At 42.8% G+C, this 25,348-nt stretch overlaps 1 protein-coding gene across 3 annotated transcripts in view; it reads right to left on the bottom strand.

The window, feature by feature from the left end:
- Window positions 1–13,221, bottom strand: part of HLF (HLF transcription factor, PAR bZIP family member) — a 58,923-nt gene extending 45,702 nt beyond the window's left edge. For all 3 annotated transcript variants that reach the window (XR_010025179.1, XM_063119888.1, XM_063119889.1), the window contains exons 1-2: window positions 12,638–13,221; window positions 8,856–9,191 (exon numbers count right to left, since the gene is read on the bottom strand). Coding sequence is in view for 2 of the 3 variants with exons in the window: in XM_063119888.1 (XP_062975958.1) it covers window positions 8,856–9,191; window positions 12,638–12,743 (442 nt within the window). In the remaining variant the exon portion in view is untranslated. The remainder of the gene's footprint in view (window positions 1–8,855; window positions 9,192–12,637) is intronic.
- Between the last annotated feature and the right edge of the window lie 12,127 nt (window positions 13,222–25,348).

Raw genomic sequence — 25,348 nt, 5'->3', positions numbered from 1 at the left:
GTTCACACAACAGGCTAAGTCATGGTTCATTTGACACGCTAAGCCATAATGTTTTGCTCAAAATACTTAACCACTGTGGCTTAGCATGTCATCTGAACAGGGTTAAAAAGTGCTCAGTGGCCTTATGTTTCCAACCCTGGAGTACAGGAGATGGCATGCTTATATTCAAAAACTGTTAAGTGTATTTCCATTTTGCCCAAGAGTTTAGCTTACAGAATTTTCTCTGGGAGCCACGTTACCTGCATGCACTTCAAAATATTCTGCAACTTTTCAAGGAAGATTGGTTGTATCTATGTCTGTGCCTGATCTGGGACACTTTCCTTTTATTTTTACTTTGCATATTCCAGGGTGGAGCTCTAGCATGTAGAAGAGATGCCAAGGCTAAGCCCTGGCACTTCGTCTGTCACTGCTATCATGCATGTTTCAACAAGAGTCTGCCTCTAACCCAAATGCACTAAACACGTACATGTTCATTCTTCAACAACAGTTTGCAGATGACTGGCTTAATTCTGCCAAGACATTTGGAAAACTCTTCCAAAAGCTCACGGAAATCAGCGGAAGCCATCCATTGGGATTTTGCTGGGCTTTGATCACAGGCATTGGATTTTTAAGATGCAACGGAATTTCATTGTCTACACATTAAACTTCAAGAGAATCAGAAGCAACAGCAGCAACACGCAAGATGAGATCCCAAAGACCCCCTAATACGACACTATAGAATACATGAGTTTCAGTACTACTAGGGGATAATGACAGTGAATCATAACGGACTGCACATTCCCAAGTCCTATAATAACTTCTGAGATTTCAAGTACAATAATAATACAAAAATATATTTAAAAATCAAGCCACAACACAAGTTTTAAAAACACAGACACGGACCGACACACACACACACAGCTTAGATCTCTATGCAAACAGATTTGTGTATCCTTACTTGTCTGTGCCCATATATGAAAGCTTCTTTTAATCAACACTTGAATTCTGTATTTCAAAACCCCAAACCCTGTATTTAAGTTCAGACAGTAGTCAGATTTAAGCAACAAACCTAGATGTACACTTACGTAGGAGTAAGCCTGATTGCACTCAATGAGACTTACTTCTGTTCTAAGTAGACACAAAGAGGATTATACTTTTAAACAACTAGTTACTACCAAGTTGAGTTTCTGGCCTTCCATCAGAACAGATTGTTTCAAGGGCTACTAGTCCTGATGGCTATATGCTACCTCCAGTATGAGATGCAGTATGCCTATGTACATCAGTTGCTGGGGAACATGGGTGGGAAGTTGTTACTGCACTCATGTCCTCTTTGTGGGTTTCGCATGGGCAGCTGGTTGGCCACTGTATGAAAAGAATGCTGGTCTAGATGGACCCTTGGTCTGATCCAGCAGGGCTCTTCTTATATTGTAGGAGAGCAGTTTAAAAAAACAACTACAAAATATTGCTTCAATTCTACTTATTTATACACTCAAACTGTTATATTTGGCAAATGTGGGAATAGGGAGTTAAAAATCATACTTTTGATTTTGATTTGCTATACCCTGCATTTCTCTGGACCTGTTCAGACGACACGCTAAGCCATGGTTAGGCCGCTAACCTTTTTGCAGCAAATGGTTAGTGAACGTGTTTAAACTGTGGTTATGTAGCCACCATGGTTAGGAACGGTTCACACAACATGCTATGCCATAATGTTTAGCTCAAAGTGCTTAAGCACCATGGTTTAGCATGTTGTCTGAACAGGGCCTCTGTTTTAAAGGAATAGTTCTGGGAACGTTGAATTTGAACACAACTATTCACGTCAAATGCTAAAGAATATTATCTGCGCTTAATTAGGATACCATCAATCCTCCTAGCCCTATAGTGCTACCCTTTACTCTGGCCAGCAGTAGCTCCTCCTCAGGGTTTGTCCCATCACCTGCTACATGATCAGGCTTGGAATCAGTACCTGGCATAGTGAGGCGAATGCTGAGGCCCAACCAGGTTTGTCACTTCCATCCCTTTTTTAAAAAAAATGAAAAGAATCACAGAACCATAGAGTTGGAACAGGCCCTTCAGATCCAACTCCCTGCTCACTCCAGGAATGCAGATTAAAGCATCCCTGACAGATGGCAGTACAGACTTTACTTAAATACCTCCAGCAATGGAGAGTCCACCACCTCCATAGGCAGTTGGTTTCATTGTCTGACTGCTTTAACCCAGTAAGATGCCCATGATAACTCTATTGTCAAGTCAGGTATCCCCCATATTATACCTGTGCATTTGATTTGAAAGTCAAAACTTTTTCTTCCTTTTTTTACTATTTAGGGGCTGCTGCCATCTTATTTTCCCCAGAATGCCTCTGGGTCCCAGTATACAGCCCAGAGGCATTCTAGGGAAATGAAGAAGGTGGCGACAGCTGTAGCCACCACTTCACCCAACACTTTTCTTATCAATGCCAGAATCCCCACTGCCCCCACCATCCCTGTTGCTGCTTGTAGCACCTCTGCCCATCCTCCACCCCCTGGTAAGCTCGTTGGGGGAGACTCACCAGTGCAGCACTGGGTGGAGTTCTTCAAACTTGGTGCTGCCCCATGACCTGATCATCTTAATTGATGTTGTGGGGGGTTGAACATGGGACCTTCTGAATGCCCTCTACGATTGAGCTAACAATGTGCTGAAATTGTGCTCAATGTGCTGAAAGTCAACACTTCTAGGTGTTCCTTTAACCACAGATGTACGAGTGTTAATTGATGGTGGAGGAAAGATACTCTGCATGTGTCTAAGGGCCCCTTTCCTTCTTATTGTTTCCTTGTGTTGCAGACCTAAATTAAAAACAATTCTTGGATTCAAGCCCGGTGAGTCAAACTAAGCCTTGGGCATTATTTTTAAATACAAGAGGAATCCATGAATGCTAAAAAGAAAACCTGCAAACAGATCAACTTTGGTCATGGAAAAGTTTATAAACATGCTTTGAAATTCCCAATAATGCTACAACCAACCTGCGCGGGGTAGGGGAGCTTCTAAAACCAACCAAGAGCACAAACCTTGCGGACGACTGACCCGTAAAAGAGGCTGCAAATTAATTCTGACAGGTGATCATGCAATGGTTGGCTGCCTTCCCTGGTCTGCCAAAAAGGACCAGTGAAGGATTATCATTCTAATCATTTCCTTTCCCCTCCATCACATGTTTGTGCATGTGATGTGTGTAAGATATTATTATTATTATTATTATTATTATTTATTTATATAGCACCATCAATGTACATGGTGCTGTACAGAGTAAAACAGTAAATAGCGAGGCCCTGCCGCATAGGCTTACAATCTAATAAAATCATAGTAAAACAATAAGGAGGGGAAGAGAATGCCAACAGGCATAGGGTAGGGTAAGCAGGCACAGGGTAGCCAATTCAAAAGTACAGAAGTGCACATGGCACAGTCCTCCGAGGGGGCTATACCAGCTCGCAATGCACGTAGGGGGGAATTCATTGTTTGAAAGAATCTCCTGCATCAAAACATCCCTGCAGCTGGAGGGTATATACATCACAAAGGACACTCACCTAGACTTCTCCAAAAGCTTAGCTGTCCATATATTGTGACATGGGAGAGGGGGCGACACTTTGGGTATCCAAAGCTAGTGTATCCATAGGCAATGGAATGGGAGACGATGCCATGTACTTTTCTCAACTTTGGAATTGGCTCTCCCGAAACAAAAGTCCTAAATGGATGGCATGAGTTTCTAGGTATACAAGAACAGATAGGGTTCCGCCAACAGTTTCTACTGCTAGAGAAATGTCGTATGGCTTATAATGTCATGTCAAATACACTTTAATCCATTTTCTCATGCTAAATTGACTTTATGGGGCAATCCAGATCTAACAAGTGGTAAGAACATGTTTTTGTGGCAGACATGGTCAGATAAGTTGTTGTTGTTTAACTTTGGATCAACTGGTGGGTGCTGATGATGATTCTTGTCATTTTCTATCTTTCATGCCAAATATGACTTGCTCAGTACAACTGAAAGGCAATACTTGCAATTGCAGCATTTGTTAGTATCCAGTTTTGACCTGGCTACTTTTATAGCATCAGAGTCTCCATCATGACTGGAAGCAACCCACAATCCATGTCTATAAATGACAAGCAAAGCAACCCACAATCCATGTCTACAAATGCTTGTTATTGGTGAATAAATACTATATACAGATTTTAAAACAAGAATGTAATAGGTTGTTTCATTTTGCCTAATCAATGCATTGCCCCTTCGGCATCTATACCTGTTGCGTCTGTAGATCTTAGATTGCGTTTGATACAGCAAAAAACTTTTGTTTCGTTGTATTGGACACCACAATTGCTGGTGGCGGAATACAGCTAAATGCTTCTTTTAAACATACATTTTGGCAATGTCTAGTAGTTGCTTCTTTTTGGGAGGAGGCTATTAAACAGATAAATTTTGTACTGGAACAGTCTTTAATATTTGCTGATGTATATGATATATAAAGCTGTAAGGTTAAAAACTCACCTCTCACAATGCAATGGGTTGAGGACCCTTACAATGCTTTTAATATTTGAACAGGTGGCATATAGATGCCAACTTTGAATGAATACTTATTTGGATATCTGGTACACTTCTGTTAAAGCTTAGCTATAATTGCTAGAAAGCTGGATTTTCATATACATATGCATTTCATATTATTCATTGTTATGGATATATACAAATCTATGTATTTTTTAAAAAATAAATAAAAAGGGGGACACCCCCCCAAAATAAAACCCCAAAACCCCAATGACTGAACTTTTGTGCATCTTTACACATGTATGCAGAGTGAAGATACATTTTCAACAAAGAATGCTTTTCTCCTATCAGGGCTAAGCTACATGGCACAAGACAAGCATGGGGTGTGTTGCTCTTCGAGTGCAGTGGGAGCCATTTGCAGAGGAAGCTTGGCAAAGTGCATATTCCTTCCTATACTCACTGTTTCACCCTTGAAAAAAGCCATTTGGGGCCTATTTTCATCCATGCACTCTGTGCAGGGTTGCCAAGCAGCCCTTGGAAATCTAATGCATCTACATATCTCCAAAGAGCAGCCCTTCAAACTGAAGGAAGCCACTTGTCACCGGTTCACATATGTATTCGCACCATTTGACTGCTCAGCACTTGGTGACTCTTAAGAGAATACATGAACTGTCTCCACTGGAAAGTCTTCTACTGGAGTCAACTTCAGTGGGTATGAAAATTCTATCTGTGACAGCAGATCCACGCAGTCAAATCATGCATGTATGTGTGATATTGGCCCTTATTTTCAGAGGAACAAAACTAAACCATAGGATAAAGGCATATATTCCTCTGTATGCAATAACAAGACTGCTCCTAGCTTTGGTGTTTCCACTGATAAGAACTGCAGACGCTGTGCCAGTTTTACCACACAGTTCTCTCCTCTCCTGTCCCAATGCTGGCCACTGTGTTTATTTATTTTGACTTCTTATCTGATGGCTTTGACAATAGTCTCGAGTTCCCACCATAGCTGGACATCCCAGAACAGGAGGGTAAGGTGTGGCTTCCTGTTCCTCAGAACTGTTTCTGGTTTCAGCAAATGTATGATGAGCAAAAAATAAATAAACCCAAGTCAGAATGAAGTACTTTCATCTGACTTTGGGCAGTCAAATGTAAAGGGCAATTTCCATGAATTCCCCTAATTCTGTGGGGAATTACTTCAGACATCATGACCACTGTAGATAAAATGGCCATGTTTTAGTTTTAGTTTTTGATTGACTGACTGACAGACTTCTGAGTAAATATTCATAGAATCATGCTGTAAGTTCCACTGTATCCAGTAGGATTTATTCCCTAATAAGTATATTTAAGATTGCAGCCTTAATTGTAAACCATTTCCAGAATGCTTCTCTCTTTTAAAAAATAAATGCTTGAAATAGTTTTATAATTTGCTTTTAAAATGTCACTATTTCAGGGCCATTTTCAATAGAATGCTTTGAAGTCACTAATGAACTTTCAAAAGCAGTCATATGAGCAGTTCCACAAGGCAGACTATGGCCTCAGTTAGACCTACGTGGTCTAGGGCGGCGGAGGGGTGAGGATCTCCCGATGGTTTTATCGCGAGATCTCCCCCTCTGTTTACATGTGGCGCGCAACAATCTCGGAGGGAGAGGACGTTACGCCTGCCATTTTGGGTTTTTTTGTTAAAGAACGCTCGTGCGCAAAAAGTGAGGTTTTTTAAAATTTTAAATTAATTCCTCCACTCCCCCAACCCCCTATGGGCGCAGAGTTCCTTAGGAGCTCTGCATGGGTCCCAGGTCCTTGCAAGTAACCACGAGGAGCCGGGACAAACCGCGATGCCCACCCACACGTTCTGCGCTCAGGATCATCCTAAGACCATGGAAAAAGCGGACTCAAAGGGGAGGGCGAGATCCCGGGGCAAAGGAGGGATCATTCCTCCCTGCTCCCGGGATCCCCTCTGCATCATGTGGATGCACAGGGACAATCCTGGGGATCGCCGCAGGGTTTTGCCCCGTCTAGCTATGGGGTCAGGCATTTCCTGGATGTGTACCCATAAATAGGTCCCTTTCAAGCAAATACACAAATACAACCCAGAAAAGTTCCACGGAGATTAAGTCCCCTGTAACAATTCTATGTGAATATCCTTGCGCCAACTGCATGCTACCTATACCTCTAAATATGCATTTTCCAGGGTAACATAAATGCAGGGGCGGAGAGGTACAACAGCAAGGGAGAATCAGAGGGTGGGAGGGAGGAGTTGCTTAACCCTTCGCACAACCACTAATTCTCCATGGCATATCCATCCTCCCACATGAGCTCTGGAGATTTTTCTCTCAGCTGGGCTTCGTTCTGGGTTACACAGCCCAGCTGCAGGGGGCAGGGGGAATGTTTAGAAGCATCTGACAGAACATTTGCAGGGAAAAGAAGCACCCCCCACTTACTCATTTGCCCCTGAAAATCCCCCCTAAAGCCTCAGTAGCTTTATGAGGAAAACACAGGTTCAGAGCCCTGCTTTTCTCTCACACAATATCAGTCTTCAATCTGAGAGCCAAGATGGTGACTTCTAAAATGATGCCCCAGTGATCCCATGTTTTGGAAATCCAGACTGATGAGCCCCTTTCTAATCAACAGTAGTGACACTGTGAGCCAAAACCTTGCTGAGCACATGTTGTCATGGGTGTATCCAAGAGCCTCTTCGCATGTTGCAAAATCCTTACATGGAAGGCACAGTCTTAGTCTTGACCATGTTTTTTGCACTTGGCAGTAGCTACTTTTATGAGTTATTTCCCCTGATGAAGAACTAAAGATGCAACCCTATGCATTTTTAGACAGAAAACAAATCCTACAATTCCCAGCATGCTCCAGTCAGCATGGCTGCCTAGAGGGATGCTGGGAGTTGTAGGCTTTTTTCTGTCTAAATATGCATAGGATTACACCCTTTTTGTTCAAAATCCCTTGTAAATTCTATTTATTTATTTATTTATTTATTGCATTTCTATATCGCCCAATAGCCAAAGCTGTCTGGGCGGTTTACAAAATTAAGACAATTCAAGTATAAAACGACAGTATAAAACCATAATATAAAATACAATATAAAAGCACAACCAAGATAAAAACTGCAACAATGCAAAAATACAAATTTAAAATACAAATTTAAAACAGCAAGTTCAAATTAATTTATAGACTGTTAAAATACTGGGAGAATAAAAAGGCATCTAATAGAATATAATGTAGGTGCCAAGCGAACCTCCTTAGGGAGCTCATTCCACAGCCGGGGTGCCACAGCAGAGAAGGCCCTCCTCCTGGTAGCCACCTGCCTCACTTCCTTTGGCAGGGGCTCACGGAGAAGGACCCCTGTGGATGACCTTAGAGTCCGGGCAGGTACATATGGGAAATTCTAGAATTTCACCCAGTGGGTTTTCAAGCATCACTAAAGATTTGTTATTAGTATCAGTGTGTTACTCCTCTCTGGCTGAGCTAGGAACTTTAAACAGACATAAAAGTTAGGATTTGGGGGATTCGAGCAAGAGCCAAGAAGTATCGCCCCCAAAACGAAATGAAATTAAATAGGTCAAGGCTGCGATTTAGGCTCTATGAAACATAGGGTTGATTCATACATTGCTTACAGATGTATGGGGAGCCACCTCCTGTGTTGCTGAGGATCAAGGAACAAGAGGAGTGGAGCCAATGACATGGTTCTTATCACAGGAACCCTGGCTGGCCTCTTGGAATGGAGAGGGCCAAGTTCGGAGGGGGAGTTGGCCCCACTCATGGGATTCTTGGGTAAAATGTTTTTGGAATAGCATGGGAAGGAACCACTGGGAAGACAACTCCCTCCCTGTTGCTAGAAACACATGAACTGGCCCTTGCAATAAAGCTCCAGCTCAATCAATGGGATTAAAGCCCTGTTCAGGCATTAGGCCTGTATGGGAAATCTGAACTTGTGTCAGTGCTCATGCACTGACCCCCACCTACGTCGTCCCCCCACCGCCATAGGCTGGCCCCACCCTTCCTCTTCCCACTCTTGCTACATTGAGCAGCAAGCTCTGAAGGGAGCTTCTACTCGCGGTCCCTTGAATGCAGGGTTCCTGATCACGCAAATGCATTCTACACGTGTTCAAGAGAAGGCAAGTAGAAGTTCAACATGGTGAGATTGGGAACAGGGAGGGTGGGAACCGGGATGCTGAGGCTGGTGTGCTTACCCCATAGCCCCTATATATGTATCATCTGACTAGGGCTTAAATGTGTTCATGAGGGCCGCATGTGGACTGCTGGTAACATGCAACTCAGTGGCAACTGATGTCCAAAACCATAGAATCATAAGGATCCTTCTGGTCATTATTAAAAGATCATATGGGAGATTTACCTGGCCTGACTGGACTTGGCATGCAGTTTTGAGAAACCATGGTTGGGTGGACCGATGTGGATGCCCTGCTGCTGAGGTCCATGACGGAAGGTGTTGCTGAGGTAGGTTGCTGAAGAGCTGGTTGGTGAGGGCTGTGGTCATGCTGGACCGGACTGGGTGGAATGCCATTCTCTGAGAGAAACTCTTCCAGGTCCATGTATTCCAATTGGAAAGTATCACCATCGTATGGAAGTGTCTTGTCCCATAATGTAGGACCCAGGAAAGCAGACTGTGGGACAGTGGCATTGCTATTGTCATCATCCAGCTTTTTGTCTTTGTCTTTGTCTTTATAAAATGCTAAAAATGAAGAGGGGGGAGCAGAAAGGGGGAAGAAAAAGTCAGTACATTCACAGAGATATTTTCCCACTCTTTCGTGCAATGAAAAAATGAAGAGCTCCTCGTTTCACAGTTACTAAGATCTCTCTGTTTGGCATAGAATTTAAAAGGTCCCTGGGTAAATTTTCAACTCATTAAATCTATGCATGGTTTCCGCCTCTGCTTTTAATTAACAATTCATCTGCATTCTTAGCTTCGAGCAAATGTAAGCTTCAAACAACAACACTCCAAGATTTCGCCACAGCATTCATACCAGAAAGCAGAAGGGGGGAAATCAGAGCAGGAGTTGCTGAGATGGGCACAATCCACCAGGAAGTTCCCTTGTGCAAATCCCATCCAAAAGAATTGGAGCAATATGAGGGTACAGTACTGCCTTTACGCTGTTCCTATTCATTTCAATGGGACTTGAACAGGAGACATTCCTTAAAGAAGACTACAGCAGGGCTTTTTATTTCAAAGTTTACACTCTCTTTTTAAAAAAGTTTAAACTCTTTTTTAAAAGCCCAATTGCCTAGGCCTGAAGAAACAAAACGTAACCTGGATTGTTCACTGTTTAAAAAAACTGCTGAAACTGGCTTTCAAAGTAAAGAGCTATACCACTATCTTCAATGGTAGTGGGATGGGTGGTAAATATTGAAATAAAATATTAAGAAATTTCAAAGAGCCAAACAAGCAGGTATGAGCCAAAGGTTATTTGTGTGGAAGTAAATCCCATAGATTTTAATGAAACTTTGCTTAGGGTTTCTTAAATTCCACGGAACACCATGAGACTGCAGGTCAAACTACACATTAGCGGGGGTGGGGAGCTCTGATTAGTTCTCCCAATGGTCAATTTTAACTGAATTGCAGCAGCAATAGAGTGGTGAGGAAAGGTGTATTGATCTTCTTTCCTCACTCCTTTGTGGACAGTTTTTCTGACCTAAATCTCCCTCCCTTCCTACAACCACTGGTATTTTTTTGAAGCTCACATTTGGTTAAAATCAAGAATACAGATGAGCTGTTTGCTCCTTTGGATCAGGAAAGACATAGACCACATGTCAAAGAATAGCCAAAGAGTGTGGGGAGTTTTGATGGTAAGTAAGTAAATAGTTTATTTGTGTAGCAAAACCCTTTACAATAAACAAAACACATAAAAGAGAGAGAGAGTAAGATATACATCAGTTTAAAACAATAATAAAACCTAACAGTAAAGGATTACTCATCAAGACAGTTCAACTTGTCACAGAATTTCCTCCTGAGAATTGCTGCTCTGAAAGTAAAGCAGGCTTTGGGGAGGAAAGGTCAACACATCCTTTCTCTCCACCACTGGGAATAAAAATCCATATTCCCACAGCTGTGTTGCAGTATGAAAAGAGAGTGAGAGAGAGATCTAATGAAGGATCTCTCATGTAATTTGCAGTTTGGCCCTTACTTCCACGTAAACAGAGTTTAGGATAGAGAATGTAAGCGGATCATCGTAGCAGTCACTATACTGGCTAAGGAGGCACCCAGAATTTCTAAAACAGCTAAAACACAATTCTCAAAAGACACGGTGGCCAACATCTTGATCTATGTGTTGTTTGAATCTTTACCAACCACAGTTGTTTTCAGGATTGGAAAAGGCTCAGATTGGTAATAACTGGCCAATTATGATTTGCCGTGATCTAATCTTTTTCCCTCTGAACTTTCCTTCTAGATATATTTGCTCCAGGAAAAGTATTGATGCCCTGCTTTATGGTTGTTGTTATAACTAAATTCTTGCATCATTCACAAGACTAAAGGCTGTAACCCTATGAATAGTTTCTTGGGAGAAAGTCCCACTGAACTTGCTTCAAAGTAATCATGTGTTGAAGCAGCCTGTGCAGCAAATACACAAATTTCACTGAACTGAAATACAACACAGGCAGCACACAATGTTGTCTAGAAAATCACAGAGAAATCTTGAGTGCTGCCCAGACTACAAGTATTAATAGGCACAGCTGCTATGAGATATGGATTGCAACCTTTATGTTAACAAACAAACAAACACAATTACCCTGTTCAGACGACACGCTAAGCCATGGTGGTTAAGCATTATGGCTTAGTGTGTCGTGTGAACCATGGCTTAGTGTGTTGTGTGAACTAATCCTAACCATGGTGGCTACATAACCACGGTTTAAACATGCTATTACCCATTTGTTGCAAAGGGTTAGCAGCCTAACCATGGCTTAGCATGTTGTCTGAACAGGCCCAATCACACAAAGTTTATGTCACATATATTCTTAAAATTTCAGAAAGGTGTTGAATTGGACTGAACTAACAGATTTAGAAAAACCTCTTGCAATGTTTTGATTTTAGAATTTATTTGGTAAGCGTTCTGTTGTGCTTGCATGCAGATCTGCAAACATAGTTGAGACATATATTGTCTATCCCTGTCCCTCAAAACTTTTTTTAAAAATTCATAGGAGATGGGCTTGAGGTGGTCTGTGTACGTGTGCATGCATGCACATGCTTAAATCCATTCCCCATATGAGGGAGAGAAGCTGAATATTTTTAATTTTGGCTGCAATCCTAGGCATACATCAAACAGTATGACCTCTGAGGAAAATGAGTGCAGGAGTTGATTGATATTTAAAACTACTACGGCTGCTGCAATCATATACACACTTATCCAAGAGTAAGTCTCACTGAAAAAAGGAGGACTTACTTCTGAATAAACGTGCACAGGATTTTCCTGTAAAGACACTCGTACCTTATCTCTCCGTTTTAATTCTCTTTCAGAATTAGTGTTCTAACTTGCTTCCAAAAACAAATAAACACCCCTTTTGGCATTTTTCAGCTTGGCACAGAAATCTCAGATAAGATCATGATCATGATCATCATCATCTAAAGTTTGTTAATTATTTAACTATACACCACAGTAAGCTAATTAAAGTCAGATCCTGTACATACTTCCTTGAAAGTGATCATGACTTCCATGACTGCGATCCTATGCACACTTATTTTAGAGTGCACAGGATCGGGCTGCGCAACTGCCATCCTTGGGAGTAAGCCCATTGAACTGAATGGGATTTGCCTCCAAGTAAACGAAGAAGCTGGAGCTGCAGGACTGAAATCGCCGAAGTGCCACTGAGCTCGCAGCGTAACCCTATGCGTGTTTACTTGGAAGTAAGAGCACTCTGTTGGGTAGAGCTTACTTCTGAAGAACGGAGTATTCTTTGAAGACTGCAGCCTTAGAGAGCCAAATCACTTATTGCAAAGTGATTTCTCAGCGAAATACAACATGTTACTGCTTAGCGCAATCACGACAATATCTGCGCGCGGTAAAAATGGATTAAATCCGGTGAGAGTGGGCAGTGGGGGGGGGGGCAACTAAGGAACACCCCCCCTCCTAGAAAACATGTATTTCTCCTTCCGCTGCCCTCACCCCACCCCCGCATCCTTCTCACCGTCTTCATGATGCAGCGGTAGCTTGAGCGGGTTTTCCAGCAAGGATTTCAGCACCCCGTAAGTTGGAGGTAGGAAAGTTGAGTTCAGAGGAAGAGGTCGAGCCATACTCTGTGCGTCTCTTATCTCTCTCTCTCTCTTTCTCGGTGAATTTATTTTTATTTGTTTTTAAACTAAGACGGGGGGAGGGAAGAATCCCAAATCAATCTTTAGGATTAAAAAGAATAACAACAGAAAATTAAAAAACAAAAAAAACAAAAAACCCAGCAGATCTTCCTTGGTGAAGTTCAAGCTGATCCAAGGCGAGCGAGCTCCAAGGAGACGGGAGGTCCGCTTGCTCTCTTGATCGCCCTTGGCATCAACAGCAGCAGGGAGATTTTTTTTAAAAAGAGAGAGAGGGAGAGAGAGAGATGGGGGAGAGAAAAACTAGAAAGAAAGAAAGAAAAAAGAAAGGGAAGGGAAGAAAAGGAAGAGGCGACCCTGCCTGCCTGCCAGGCAAGCTGCGCTTTCTCGCTGCCTCGCTCCGCCCAGACCCAAGAGCTGGCTGGGGCCACCTGCGCCGCTCTCAGAGCATTTGCACATCCATGTGCTGACACTGACAAGAATGACGTCAACGCCCAGCACAAGCTCCTCGGTGGGTGGGTAGGCGGGCAGGGGAGGAACTCGCGAGTCCCCGGCGCTCGGGAGGCGGTTATGTCCCTGGTTTCCGTTGCCGCCTCAGCCGCTTTTCGTTGCCGTTCTTGCCCGCCCGCCCTTTCCTTGGCTGCTGCTGTGCGGGAGAAGCGCGTGGGGACACGGGAAAGGGCGTCGTCGTCGGGTTATCTGAGGAAGGCTCTGGGGAAAGGCTTAGGGTTAAATTAATTGTGGACCGAATGTTTTGGAATACAAGTTGTTAGGGTGACTATATGGAAAGGAGGACAGGGCTCCTGTATCTTTAACAGTTGCATAGAAAAGGGAATTTCAGCAGGTGTCATTTGTATACACGGAGAACCTGGTGAAATTCCCTCTTCATCACAACAGTTCAAGCTGCAGGAGCTATACTAGAGGGACCAGATTAAAAAGAGGGCAGGGCACCTGCAGCTTTAACTGGTGTAATGAAGAGGAAATTTCTCCAGATTCTCCATATATACAAATGACACTTGAAGAAATTCCCTTTTCAATACAACTGTTAAAGATACTAGAGCTCTGTCCTCCTTTTCATATGGCCACTCTATACAAATGACACCTGCTGAAATTCCCCTTTTCTATGCAACTTTAAAGATACGGGAGCCCTGTCCTCCTTTACATATGGCTACCCTAAATACAAGTTCTTTTATTGTACTGTTACAGTTCTTCCCCACCCATCCGCTGCCACTGTTTTCTTTGACTTTTTTTTTTAAGAAACTGAATAAAAATATCATGAAAATAAACCCGGGCGCCTGTGGTGGCGGTAATGGGGAAAGGACTTAATTGGGATTTTATTGATTATGAACACTTCCATATGTCGTTTTCATCATGTTAGATTTCAGGGCAATATCTAGCCAAGAAAACACCAATGCATTAAAATGGTTGCCCTGGCTTCCTGTACATTTCTGAGACCAATTCAAAGTGCTGGTTTTGACCCATAAAGCCGTACAGGTCTCAGAACTGCAATACCTGAGGGAGCACCTTTCTCAGTCTGAACATGCTTGGATCATCATCTGGTGCCTTGTTTGTGCTTCCACTGAGGGAGGTTTGGAGAATGGCAACAAAGGAGAGGGTCCTCTTGGTGTTGGCCCCCTAACTGTAGAACACTTTCCCTAGTGAAGCCTGCCTGGCGCTAACATTGTCATCTTTCAGCACCAGGTTAAAACTTTTCTTCCAGGCATCTGGCAGCATATGATAAGCTTTTTAATGGGTCCTGGGATTTACTGTTGATTGTTTAAAATTATTATATTTTTGCACATTGATTTTATTTTATGTTATTCTATTGTATTTTTAGGGGTTTAACCTTTGTAAACTACCCAGAGAGCTTTGGCTATTGGGCAATTTAGAAATGTAATAAATGAAATGAAATTCATTTCATAAGAGGAAAGCTAAAAGCAGCAGATAAAAACAAATGAAACCTTGCTCAATAAAAACAATAGAGTTTAGCTAAATGCTTAGATAACTAAAAATGTATTTGCCATGTAACTAAAATATAGCAGCATTGACACCAGATGAACCTCTTTGGTGAAGGTAGATGATCATATCTCAGAGGTACACAGAGAATGGCATTGGCAGAAGATCTTAATGAACAGGAAGGTTGCCCTAAAGGAGATGCTCCTTCAGTTTATTTATTTAAAATATTTCTTGGCTGCCTTTCAGGGCAAAAGCCCTCCCAAGGAGACATACAGCAATAAAAATACACAAGAGTGATATAACGTTAAGAGCAATAAAAACACAAACATAATAAAAATAGCAATAAAAGGTAACAACAAAACCAGCAATAAAAATTAGCAACAAAATACAGCAACAACAGCAATCATATCAGGAGAAGGCCAGAGTAAAATAATATGTTTGCAAAGCCTACTTAAAAGCCTGCAATGATGGAGCATGGCAGATCCCCAATGGCAACTTATTCCAGAGGTGTGGGACCACGCCAGAGAAATGAGGGCAAATGAGAAAGACCTCACTTGCTGACATGGGTGAAGGCGGTCCTTCAAGTAATTTGGTTCCAAACTGTTTAAAGCTTTAAAGGTCAAATCCAGCACTTAAAACTGAGCTTGGAAACACACTGGTAACCAGTGCAGTTGGTGCAGTATAGGCATTATATGATTGATTCTACTTGCTCCCACTAACATTCAGGCAGCCGCATTCTGCACCATGTGAAGTTTCTGAACCATCTTCAAAGGCAGTCCCACGTACAGCACATTACAGTAGTTCAGCCTGGATGTCACTGGTACATCGGTAACTGAAGCAAGGTCCGTTCTCTCCAGATAGGGCTGCAGCCGGAATACCACCTAAGCTGCTGGACACCACAGCCACCTGGGCTTCCTCAGTTAGAGCAGAGTCCAATAGGTCTCCCAGACTATGCACTTTGTCTTTTAGAGGGAGTGCAACCCCATCTAGTTGTAAACATACATCTAGAGTAGATGGTTTCCCAACCAACAGTGTCTCCATGGGCTGTGCGGATTAAATTTCACCTTGTTTACCCTCATCCACCCCAAAACAGCCTCCAGACACTGATTCAAGATTTAAGCAGCCTTCCTGGGATGTGTAGGTGGAAATGAGAGGCAGAGCTGAGTATCATCTACATACTGATGACACTTCATCCCAAACCTCCTGATGACTTCCCACAGTCGTTTCATGTAGATGTTAAAAATCATGGAAGACAGACTGGAAACTTGAGGCACCCCACCTGCCATGGGGTGGAACAAAAGGCCTCAGCAGTTTGTCCACATCCTCAGGTTGCACAAGCTGAAAGTATCCACAGCATGACTAGTTAGTGCACAAGTCCCATCCATCTTGGATTCTGACAAAACAATGTCATCTAAGTCAGCACCAATATGAGTGACTTTATAGGCAAAGTGTCTAGTGAATTACTCACAGCAGACCTTTGAGGGTTTGTGTTCTAAAGCCTACAGCCAAGAGGCCTTTAAACACCCAAAAGAGCTCTGCTGGGTGACATCAAGGAGGTGACACAGTTCTATGACTTGGCTGAGTATGTTTGGAAACCATCATATTGATAACCTGGGTCATCTCATTCCAAGTGGTGACAGGACCTTGGCAGGACTGCCGATTAGGCGTGCAATGAAATACCCAGAAAACCCCAGAAATCCATCTGGATTCATCAGCCTCTAGGGGCAGATCATCGAAGTTGTTCCCCCACCCCTGCAGAGGTAACAGGTGCAAAAGGAAGTGAGGCAGGTGGCTACTAGGAGGAGGGCTTTCTCCGCTGTGGCACCCTGGTTGTGGAATGAGCTCCCCAGAGAGGTCCACCTGGCGCCTACACTGTACTCCTTTCGTCGCCAGCTGAAGACCTTTTTATTCTCTCAGTATTTTAACACTTAATTTTAACGTAACTTTAAATTTTACTGTTCTAACTCTGTATTTTAATCTTATATCAATTTTGCTGCGTGGTTTCATCCTGGTTGTGCTTTTTATACTGTATTTTGTATTTGTGCTTTTAACATGTTGGTTGCTTTATTATGGTTTTAATTTTTGTGAATCGCCCAGAGAGCTTCGGCTATTGGGCGGTATAAAAATGTAATAAATAAATAAATAAATAAATAAACAAACAAACAGGTGGCAAAACTGATCAGATAATGAACTATCAGGGCCTGCTTCAGTTGGACCCCTCCACACACATACACAGGGCTAATGGTCATCTTGACCCTGTGGGGAAGAAGGAGCTGTTGGTCTGCCCCTCCATTGGGAGATGAGAGGGGGGCAGGGGCTTCCTATCAGTCCTCCTAAACAGTATCCTTAATTTCTTTTCCTTTTCCCCCTCTTCCCTCCCCATCCCCTTTTCCTCGTGTGTCATGTCTTCTTTTTTAGAATGTAAGCCCGAGGGCAGGGACTGTCTTCTTTACTGATTTATTGTAAGCCACTCCAGGAGCCTTTTTGGATGAGGTGTGGGATAAAAATACTCTACATACATACATAAATTATTTATTTATTTATTTATTTATTTATTACATTTCTATACCGCCCAATAGCCGGAGCTCTCTGGGCGTTTCACAAAAATTAAAAACATTCAAAGAATAAAACAACAGTGTAAAACCATAATATAAAATACAATATAAAAGCTCAACCAGATAAAAACAGCAGCAATGCAAAATTACGAATTTAAAACACAAAGTTAAAATTTATTTATAGACTGTTAAAATGCTGGGAGAATAAAAAGGTCTTCACCTGGCGTCTAAAAGCATATAATGTAGGTGCCAAGCGAACCTCCTTAGGGAGCTCATTCCACAGCCGGGGTGCCACAGCAAAGAAGGCCCTCCTCCTGGTAGCCACCTGCCTCACTTCACTGTGGGTGGATGGGGCACTACTGGCTTCCCCACCCACAGTTAATTGTCTCCCAATTAAGCATAAAAACCAGATGCAAAGTGTCTCCAGACACACCTGCTGGGCCAGATATTATCTGAGAGAGGCCCATAGTTGACATGGTGACCATGAACTCCCGAGCTGCTCTTGACAAGGTATCCTCGGCATCAATATTAAAGCACTTCAAAACCTCAAAGTTTGGGGTCCTCAATACCATGCACAAGACCACCTCAATCTTGGAGACCACCTCAGTCAGGTAGCAGGGTGGACGATGCACCAAGAGAATCACAGACACTCAAAGCAGGCTGATGGTTGGACCAGGGGGACAGAATCCCAAGGATATCCACACTCCCTGCCCCTTTAGTCAAGCATGGTACTGCACAAGAAATCCTGGTGGACACATTTGGGAAAGATTAACTCCTCCCCGTACATCCAACCAGGTTTTGGTGGCACAGTCAGGATGGCATGTTCTTCATTTATAAAGTCAGAGACAACGCAGCCCTTTCCAGTAGCCAACCTGGCATTCATCATCAGCACCTTCAGGTTAGAGGGGACCATGAGCAAGCCACTGGAAGGCACCTCAGAAGGGGATAAAGCCCAGAGATGTTTCAATCACCTCCCCCTCTCCCGATGTCATCACCTCCCACTGCCAAAACACCCCACTGCCCAGCACTACATCTATAGCGGCCCCAACTCACTCCACTGCTAAACACATTGTGAGCCTGCTAAACATGTTCTAGACTGGTGATGGCTGATGTTGCTCTCTCCTATGGCAGCGTTAGCTCCCGGGGGGTGGGGAGATTAGATGGTAATACCTCCGGCCAGAAGCAGATGCTGCTATTCCCCTGATTGGCTCTGTTTGAGGGAAGGCATTCAGAAGAAAATTCAGAAGAAGGCATTCAGAAGAAAATAGTAGAGGGTTCCACTCTGTGCTCCTGTGTGCGTCTCCAAGCACGACGCCGAGTGTTATTTGGTCCCAAACTATTTAGTAAAATCCAGCGCCTCGAACTGGGCCCAGAAGAGAACTCTTTTACAATTGGTGTAACAGACTTCTGAAGCTGCATTCCATACTAATTGAAGTTTCTGAACAGTCTTCAAGGGCAGACCCAGGTATAACGCATTGTAGTTGTCACATGGGCTATTACATTGCCAGTAGCGGGAGATGGGGCTAGAAGGCTCAGCTTGCTCCCATGATTTGCTCCTGTGATTTCAATGGAGGGTTGATATACAGGAATCAGGAGATGCTGGGTTGTTTTTTTTTCACGTATAGCCAAACATAATCACTTGCTGATTTTTAAAATGGTGATGAAAGAAGAAGAGGTAGAGAAGGAGGGCTGCCATGATACTTTTCCTGAGAGGTGGCCTAAAAATACTTTCAAAAAATAAATGCTCTAAATCAAACTGCAGTTAAAAGGGCCAGCTAAAGGAGCCGGTTCAGACACCAGCAACCCTAGGCTGAATTCTTCTTGAGGCAAGGCTCAATAGCTGAAATTGCTTTTCACACTGTCAGGGGAAGGTTGTCAAACATCTGGTATTTGACCCGCCTATGTGGTATTTGTGCCTCAGGGTTAGTATCAAGTATTTTGTTGAATAAACCAAATACGTAAAGCAGGTGGTGTGTCCTCTCCCCTCTCCTGACCCAATTTCTGCCTTCCCTGAGCTTCCAAATACTCCAGACTCCTCGGTTCTCCCTGACCAGTCAAAAGCCTGTCTAGCTCATTTTTAAAGGCACAAGTTGGCAGTCCTAAGCTGGGTGTCATCAACCCAACAGCCAGAACCTGTGAATTCAATTGTTAAGCAGTCAATAATGTATTGGTCAAACCAGTAAAACTGTGTTCTATCAGTAGGCAACCAACCAGTACTGAGGCCAAAAAGCTAGTAAACTGCCTTCCAGATTTTGCCTTCCAATGAGGCAGATTTTGCTGGACCTCATCCATAAACTGTCAGGTTTGATTTTGGCTCCTGCCCAACCAGCCTGATTCTACTCTGGCTCGGCCCTGATCTATACTGAATTCTATACTGAATTCTATACTGAATTCTATACTGAATTCTATTCTATATCTAAATTCTATACTGACTCCAGCCCTGATTCTCAAGATATTATATACCATCAGGACGTAGCCTTGATTTAGGTCTGACTGTCTAGGGGACCACCTATCTTGGCATGAATTTGCTCAGTTAATAAGATCAGCAGGAGAGGCACTTTTGGAAACACCCTTGCTTACAGAGGCCTACTTGTGTGACACGTGGGAAACGGCTTTCTCCTGTGTTGCTCCCAAACTCTGGGCTACACTAGCTCTGGATTGAGGATGGGGTTCAAAATTCATTTTTTAATTTGGCTTTTTAAATGGTTGTGATGGTTTTTAAGGTGTGGGTTGTTGTTGTTTTTAACATTTTACCATATCTATTTGTTTATTATTTTTGTTTACTGAATTTGATTCAAGAAAAGTGGTATAGAAACACAATAAAATCATCAATTGTCTTAAATAAATCTTCTTTCCCTGGAGGTGCTTAGAGAACGGTATCTCTGCAAATGGTAGCAACAGAAAGGAAAGGGGCACTCTGAACCTATGCAGTTCATTCCCCCCTCTCTGCTAAGCAACCAGACTTTACCAGCCATGACTTAAGGGCCCTATTCAGATGATCATGGAGGGGCAGTGGTCATGGTAACTACGGAGAGGGGAGGGATAGGTAAACTACTGCCCCGTGACATGACTGGAACCACCCTCTCACTTGCAAATGCTCATGCCATGACACAAAAATTGAGCAGGACCTAAATCTTTCCCTTGGGGTACTGGTGGGTTCTTCATGTGAGCTTCCTACCAACAGTACCTTCGTTGCTCAGGCAGGTGGAGGCGTTGTGATCTTTTGTCGTCTGCCTGGTTGTGGGTCGTGAATGGAAGTTCTACTGGAATCAGCCACATCATGGTCCGGCCATTGCTGCATCTTGATTGGTGCCTAAACTTCATGGGTAATGCCAGGGCAGGGTCAATGCGCAACATCATGATTGATGGGTGGCAGTAAAATTCCCAGGGATTCCGTGAGAACATTGGGCAGTGTTGCTACATTCCCTTTTATCTCTGCAGCTGCTGCTGGGCATGCCTAGAATCACAACTACGTTATGCATTAGCTGTGGCATCCTGTCTGCCAACACATAGGGGCACAGGATCAGCCTAGCCAGCTCAAAAGGCACCAATACCACTTTATGGGCCCTTTTCAGACCCCCGAGCAGTTGCTGTTTTACATTGTTTTTCCTGTGCACCATTTAAGAGCTTTGAAAAAATTCGAGTTTTAAAGTAGCCAGAAGGTACTTGTGGGTGGGGTGGGGGAGGGCAGATATACAAAATGCATCGTAATGAAGGGATGGGCAGAAGGTAGATCTCCAGAAGTTTGGACTTCACCTCCCAGAAGCCCCTGCCAGCATGGCCAATAGCCTGGAATGCTGGGAGTTGAAGTCCAAAACATGTGGAGAGGCACTTTCTGTTGACCTCTGTCCCAATGTACCCTGTGGGAAACAATTATGGAGAGGCTATTAAAGACCCTGGAGCATTAATACATGGCAGATTTATTTAGAGAGTTCCATAGTGTAACATAACAAGGGCACAGTGAGTTAAAATCCACCTGCCTCCAAAAGAACCAGTAGATTAAACATTTGTACACAGCCACAGTGTGTAAAAATACCCAAATTGCTAGTTATTGGACACTTAATTACATAAACACAGGAGGGATTGGCACCAGTGAGGAAAATGGCTGGCACTGTTGTGTGTCGAGATATGGCACATAATGCATTTCTATTTGATATGCACATAAATAAATGCAGGAAGAAGCGTTTATGAGGTTTAGGGTTAAGAGAGAAAAGAGAGCAAACAGAAATATAAGTTCTCAGAGGAATGAAGAACCTGGGAAATACTGATACACAATATTAATCCGAGATTAGGATTAGAAAAGGGAGGCCTTGAGAAGGAAGGAAAAGGACAATTGAACTTTCTTAAGTATGTTTTCAGTTGAAAGCAAAACACACAGCCCAATCTTATTAGATGAAATTCAATAGTCTGCTGAACAGGAAAGCCAAGTGAGCCTGTCTCCTTGTCTGACTGTGAAATGAACTGTTCGTTCCAATGGACAAGAAAAGTCTAGTCACGAGAAATCCCGAAAAGGCTCAGCATCTATGAATTACAAGGGGTGTTGGGGAGGGGGCGCGAGAGAATGCTTGGCTTCTGGCACAGGTTCCACCCATATTTTCCAGACCCAGCTCTGGTTCATGCACGCCACCCCAGCGGAGATGTTTTGAGTATTTGGAGATCACAAGTGAAATACAAAATATTGACACGCAAGTCACTCAAGCATTTGCTCTGAACCCTTCACTCAGAACATGGTATGAAGGGAGCATGATGCAGCAACCTTGCTGATGTTGAGGTGGTCTGACTGTACTTGGTGCATGGATAGGAAACCTCCAGGAAGCCCCACAAGCACTCTCCTGAGTTCCTCAGAAGAAATGGGAGTCTATAAAATGTAATCGTACAAGCATCCAAAGGCACCTGAATGTCATGTTCTGATATTTTGAAAATTAGGCATTTATAGAGAAATTAGGCATTTTATACATGCTGGCTAGTAGGTGCCAAAGCTACATTTATGGGTCAATCCTACACACATCTACGTGGGAGTAAGTTCCATTTAATTCAACAGGAGATATTTCTGAGCAGACATACTGAGGATCGTACTGTATATCATGTATCGTGGGGCAAAAAGGAAAAAAAAAAGCCAAGAAATAATTGACTTCTGGCAATCAACATACTATTCTATGTTCTGCTACTATAATAATCACCGAGTCCAAAAATCTCACAATGCACATTTTCTCACCCTTCCACAGCCAGGGTAGGCTGTGTCAAATCTATGTAGGTAAAATTCTGCATTTCTGAGCTTGTTCACTTATAAAGATCGGTTAATCCAGTCCTAACTGAACTTCCAGGGAACATTCAGCTTTCACTAAGGAAGGTTTCTGTTTAAAAATCCTGTGCTGGGGGGAGGGCATTTTGAAATGAGGGGCACCCCATAGGGAAATCAGATGGTATGTGATGACTCAATCATACGAGCGGAACATGCAAATTTGGTTACATAGTATAATTTAGCTATTTTAGCTTTTATTAATGAAAGAGTATAGTTTAAGAGGCAAACTTTATGTAAATATCTTCTACATGCACATAATTGCACATATGGTACATTCAGGAGTACTGCAAGTGCAAAAAATAATAATTCTCATGTACTGCTCTTGTAAAGGAGAATGCTCCAGCAATTAAATTGAAGAACCTGGGATAGGGGACGACAAAGAGGAGTATTATTTTAAACAAGTTGTGTTCAAATTTCCACTTGATTTCAATGAACCTGTGTAGCAGGTAGTTAACGTAGATATGTCATTTCAAATTGTTCTGCATGCACATGTGTATGCATCATGACATTAAAAAAATATTAAATTTACAATTGCATAACCATTCAAAGCTACCCTGATGTTTCCAATGATTCTGTGAACTGTGATTCTATTGCCTTGCTTCCTATAAAAGTCACTGTGTATTATTCCATGTTTGCATAGACAAATTATTTCAAATGGCTGTGCATACACACACATGTGTGATATCACACATCCTCCAGTCTCTGAAAATGACGCTGCATGGTTGTCCACAAATGGGGTAAGTCTGGTGCTTTTCTGAAAAAGTGTACGATTGGTTGGGCATGTCAGTTGCCAGAACTGAAGTTTTTGGGTTCGCTTACATGACTACTAGAATCCACCATCTAATTAGAACACATGACATTAGCTCTTGAGGAAACGGAACAAAAACAGAAGCAGCGAGGATGCTTTTGCATTCATGTCCTGTTGTAGGTTTCCCTCAGGCAGCTGGTTGGCCATCGTGTGAACAGAATGCTGGATGAGATGGACCCTTGGTCTCATCCAGCAGGACTCTTAAAAAATGCCTAGCATCATCTAAAATATATACGATGGGACTGATGCCATTCTGCATCAGAAAGGCAGCACTTGGGAGGAGGGATAGCACAAGAATACTATTTGTGACATGCAAGATCATGGCAAGGTAATTTAGTTGTACCATTATACGGGAGAGAGATTATTGACTTGACTTCCTAGGTAAACATTAACTCAGTAGGTGTTTATGTTCCTTTTATTATTATTGCTTTCTTCAGAAAAACTCAGCCTGTGTGAAGGGTTCAAAAAGTACAGGGCAATGTTGAAGAAAGTTGTTCTACATTGTATTACTAGCTGAGTAACCCCTATTGTGGGGGAAGGGCTGTGCAGAAAGGGCTTGTTTATTGTAAGGCTCCTTCTGGACAGAGAGCACTTCCATGCACAAAGACACTTTCAGCATCCTTCCCCCCACACCCCAAACTGAACAAATGGAACCATACAAAGGCACTGATCATGGCAGCACGACACGTGACGAAATCCACTATTTTCAAAGGAGTTATTAGCAACCTGTACAAGAAAACAGCTTTTGCTCTTTCCCAAAAGCTCTGCCGGTGCATGCGCTTCACAGCTCAGTCATAAGACTGGCAACTTCCATTATTTTATTTCAAACCAGGCTATTTTTAGGAAGCTTCTTGAAAGCCTCAAAAAGAGACTCCGAGCAAAATCAAAGGCATTTCAGCCTTCACTACCAAATGGAAACACACGGTTTTCCTACTCATAGTAGTGTGAAGTACTTGGGTTATTCCAAAATTACACTTTGAGGTGTATTATTAGTCCCTCCATTAACTTACCTTGCAGTTTAAACAATTTTTAGCTGGATTCTATATATTTTACCCAGGTTTTGTGTGGTCATAGTATTATATAATTTCACCACTTATTTTATTTATGTATTTATTTATTTATTGCATTTATATACCATCCCATAGCCGAAGCTCTCTGGGAGGTTTACAAAGATTAAAAACATTGAACATTTAAAAACCAATATACAAAATTTAAAACCATAAAAACAGACTAAATACCAACTATCCAGGGGGTCAGTTAAAAACAACAACTCAACATATGCTGTTAAATGCCTGGGAGAAGAGAAAAGTCTTGACCTGGCACCGAAAAGATAACAATGTTGGTGCCAGGTGAGCCTCGTTGGGGAGATCGTTCCATAGTTGGGTGGCCACCACTGAAAAGGCCCTTCATATCATGCACTTAATTGGATAAGCCAACAGGGCTGTCTATACGCAGGGAAAACGCCATGGTGGGTGTGGAACTGCACTGCATCAGTTAGACAACACAGGCACAGCTTCGCAGCCACTGTGGGGCTTTCCCACAAAGCTGTGGATTGAAAAAGTCAGGGAGTAACTTTTATGAGCTTGTTTACAATATTGAACGAAGTCAGCAGCAACGGTGGAAGAAAGGTAGCAGCCCTGAATATGGACAAAATTATGCTCTGTATAATGTGTCTTAAAGATTTTTAAATTTTGTGAGCTGCCCAGAGAGCTTCAGCTATGGGGCAGCACAGAAATGTAATAAATGAAATGAAAAATGTGGGGAAGCTCTGCACGCAGCTAAGTTTAGCAGCATAAGTGGAGATGGAAGTGATGTGTGGAAACAGGGAAACTCCGTAGCGTACCCTTCCCCATTTGGTGCCCATCGCCAGATGTGTTAGGCTTACAATTCCCATCATGCCCAGCCATTGGCCATGCTGGCGGGGGCTCCCCTGGGTGCTGTAGTTGTAGTGCAACACATCTGGAAGGCA

Source organism: Elgaria multicarinata, chromosome 3 (genome assembly GCF_023053635.1).
Source record: "Elgaria multicarinata webbii isolate HBS135686 ecotype San Diego chromosome 3, rElgMul1.1.pri, whole genome shotgun sequence".
Taxonomy (NCBI): Eukaryota; Metazoa; Chordata; class Lepidosauria; order Squamata; family Anguidae; genus Elgaria; species Elgaria multicarinata.
This window is presented reverse-complemented; position numbering and strand designations above follow the sequence as displayed.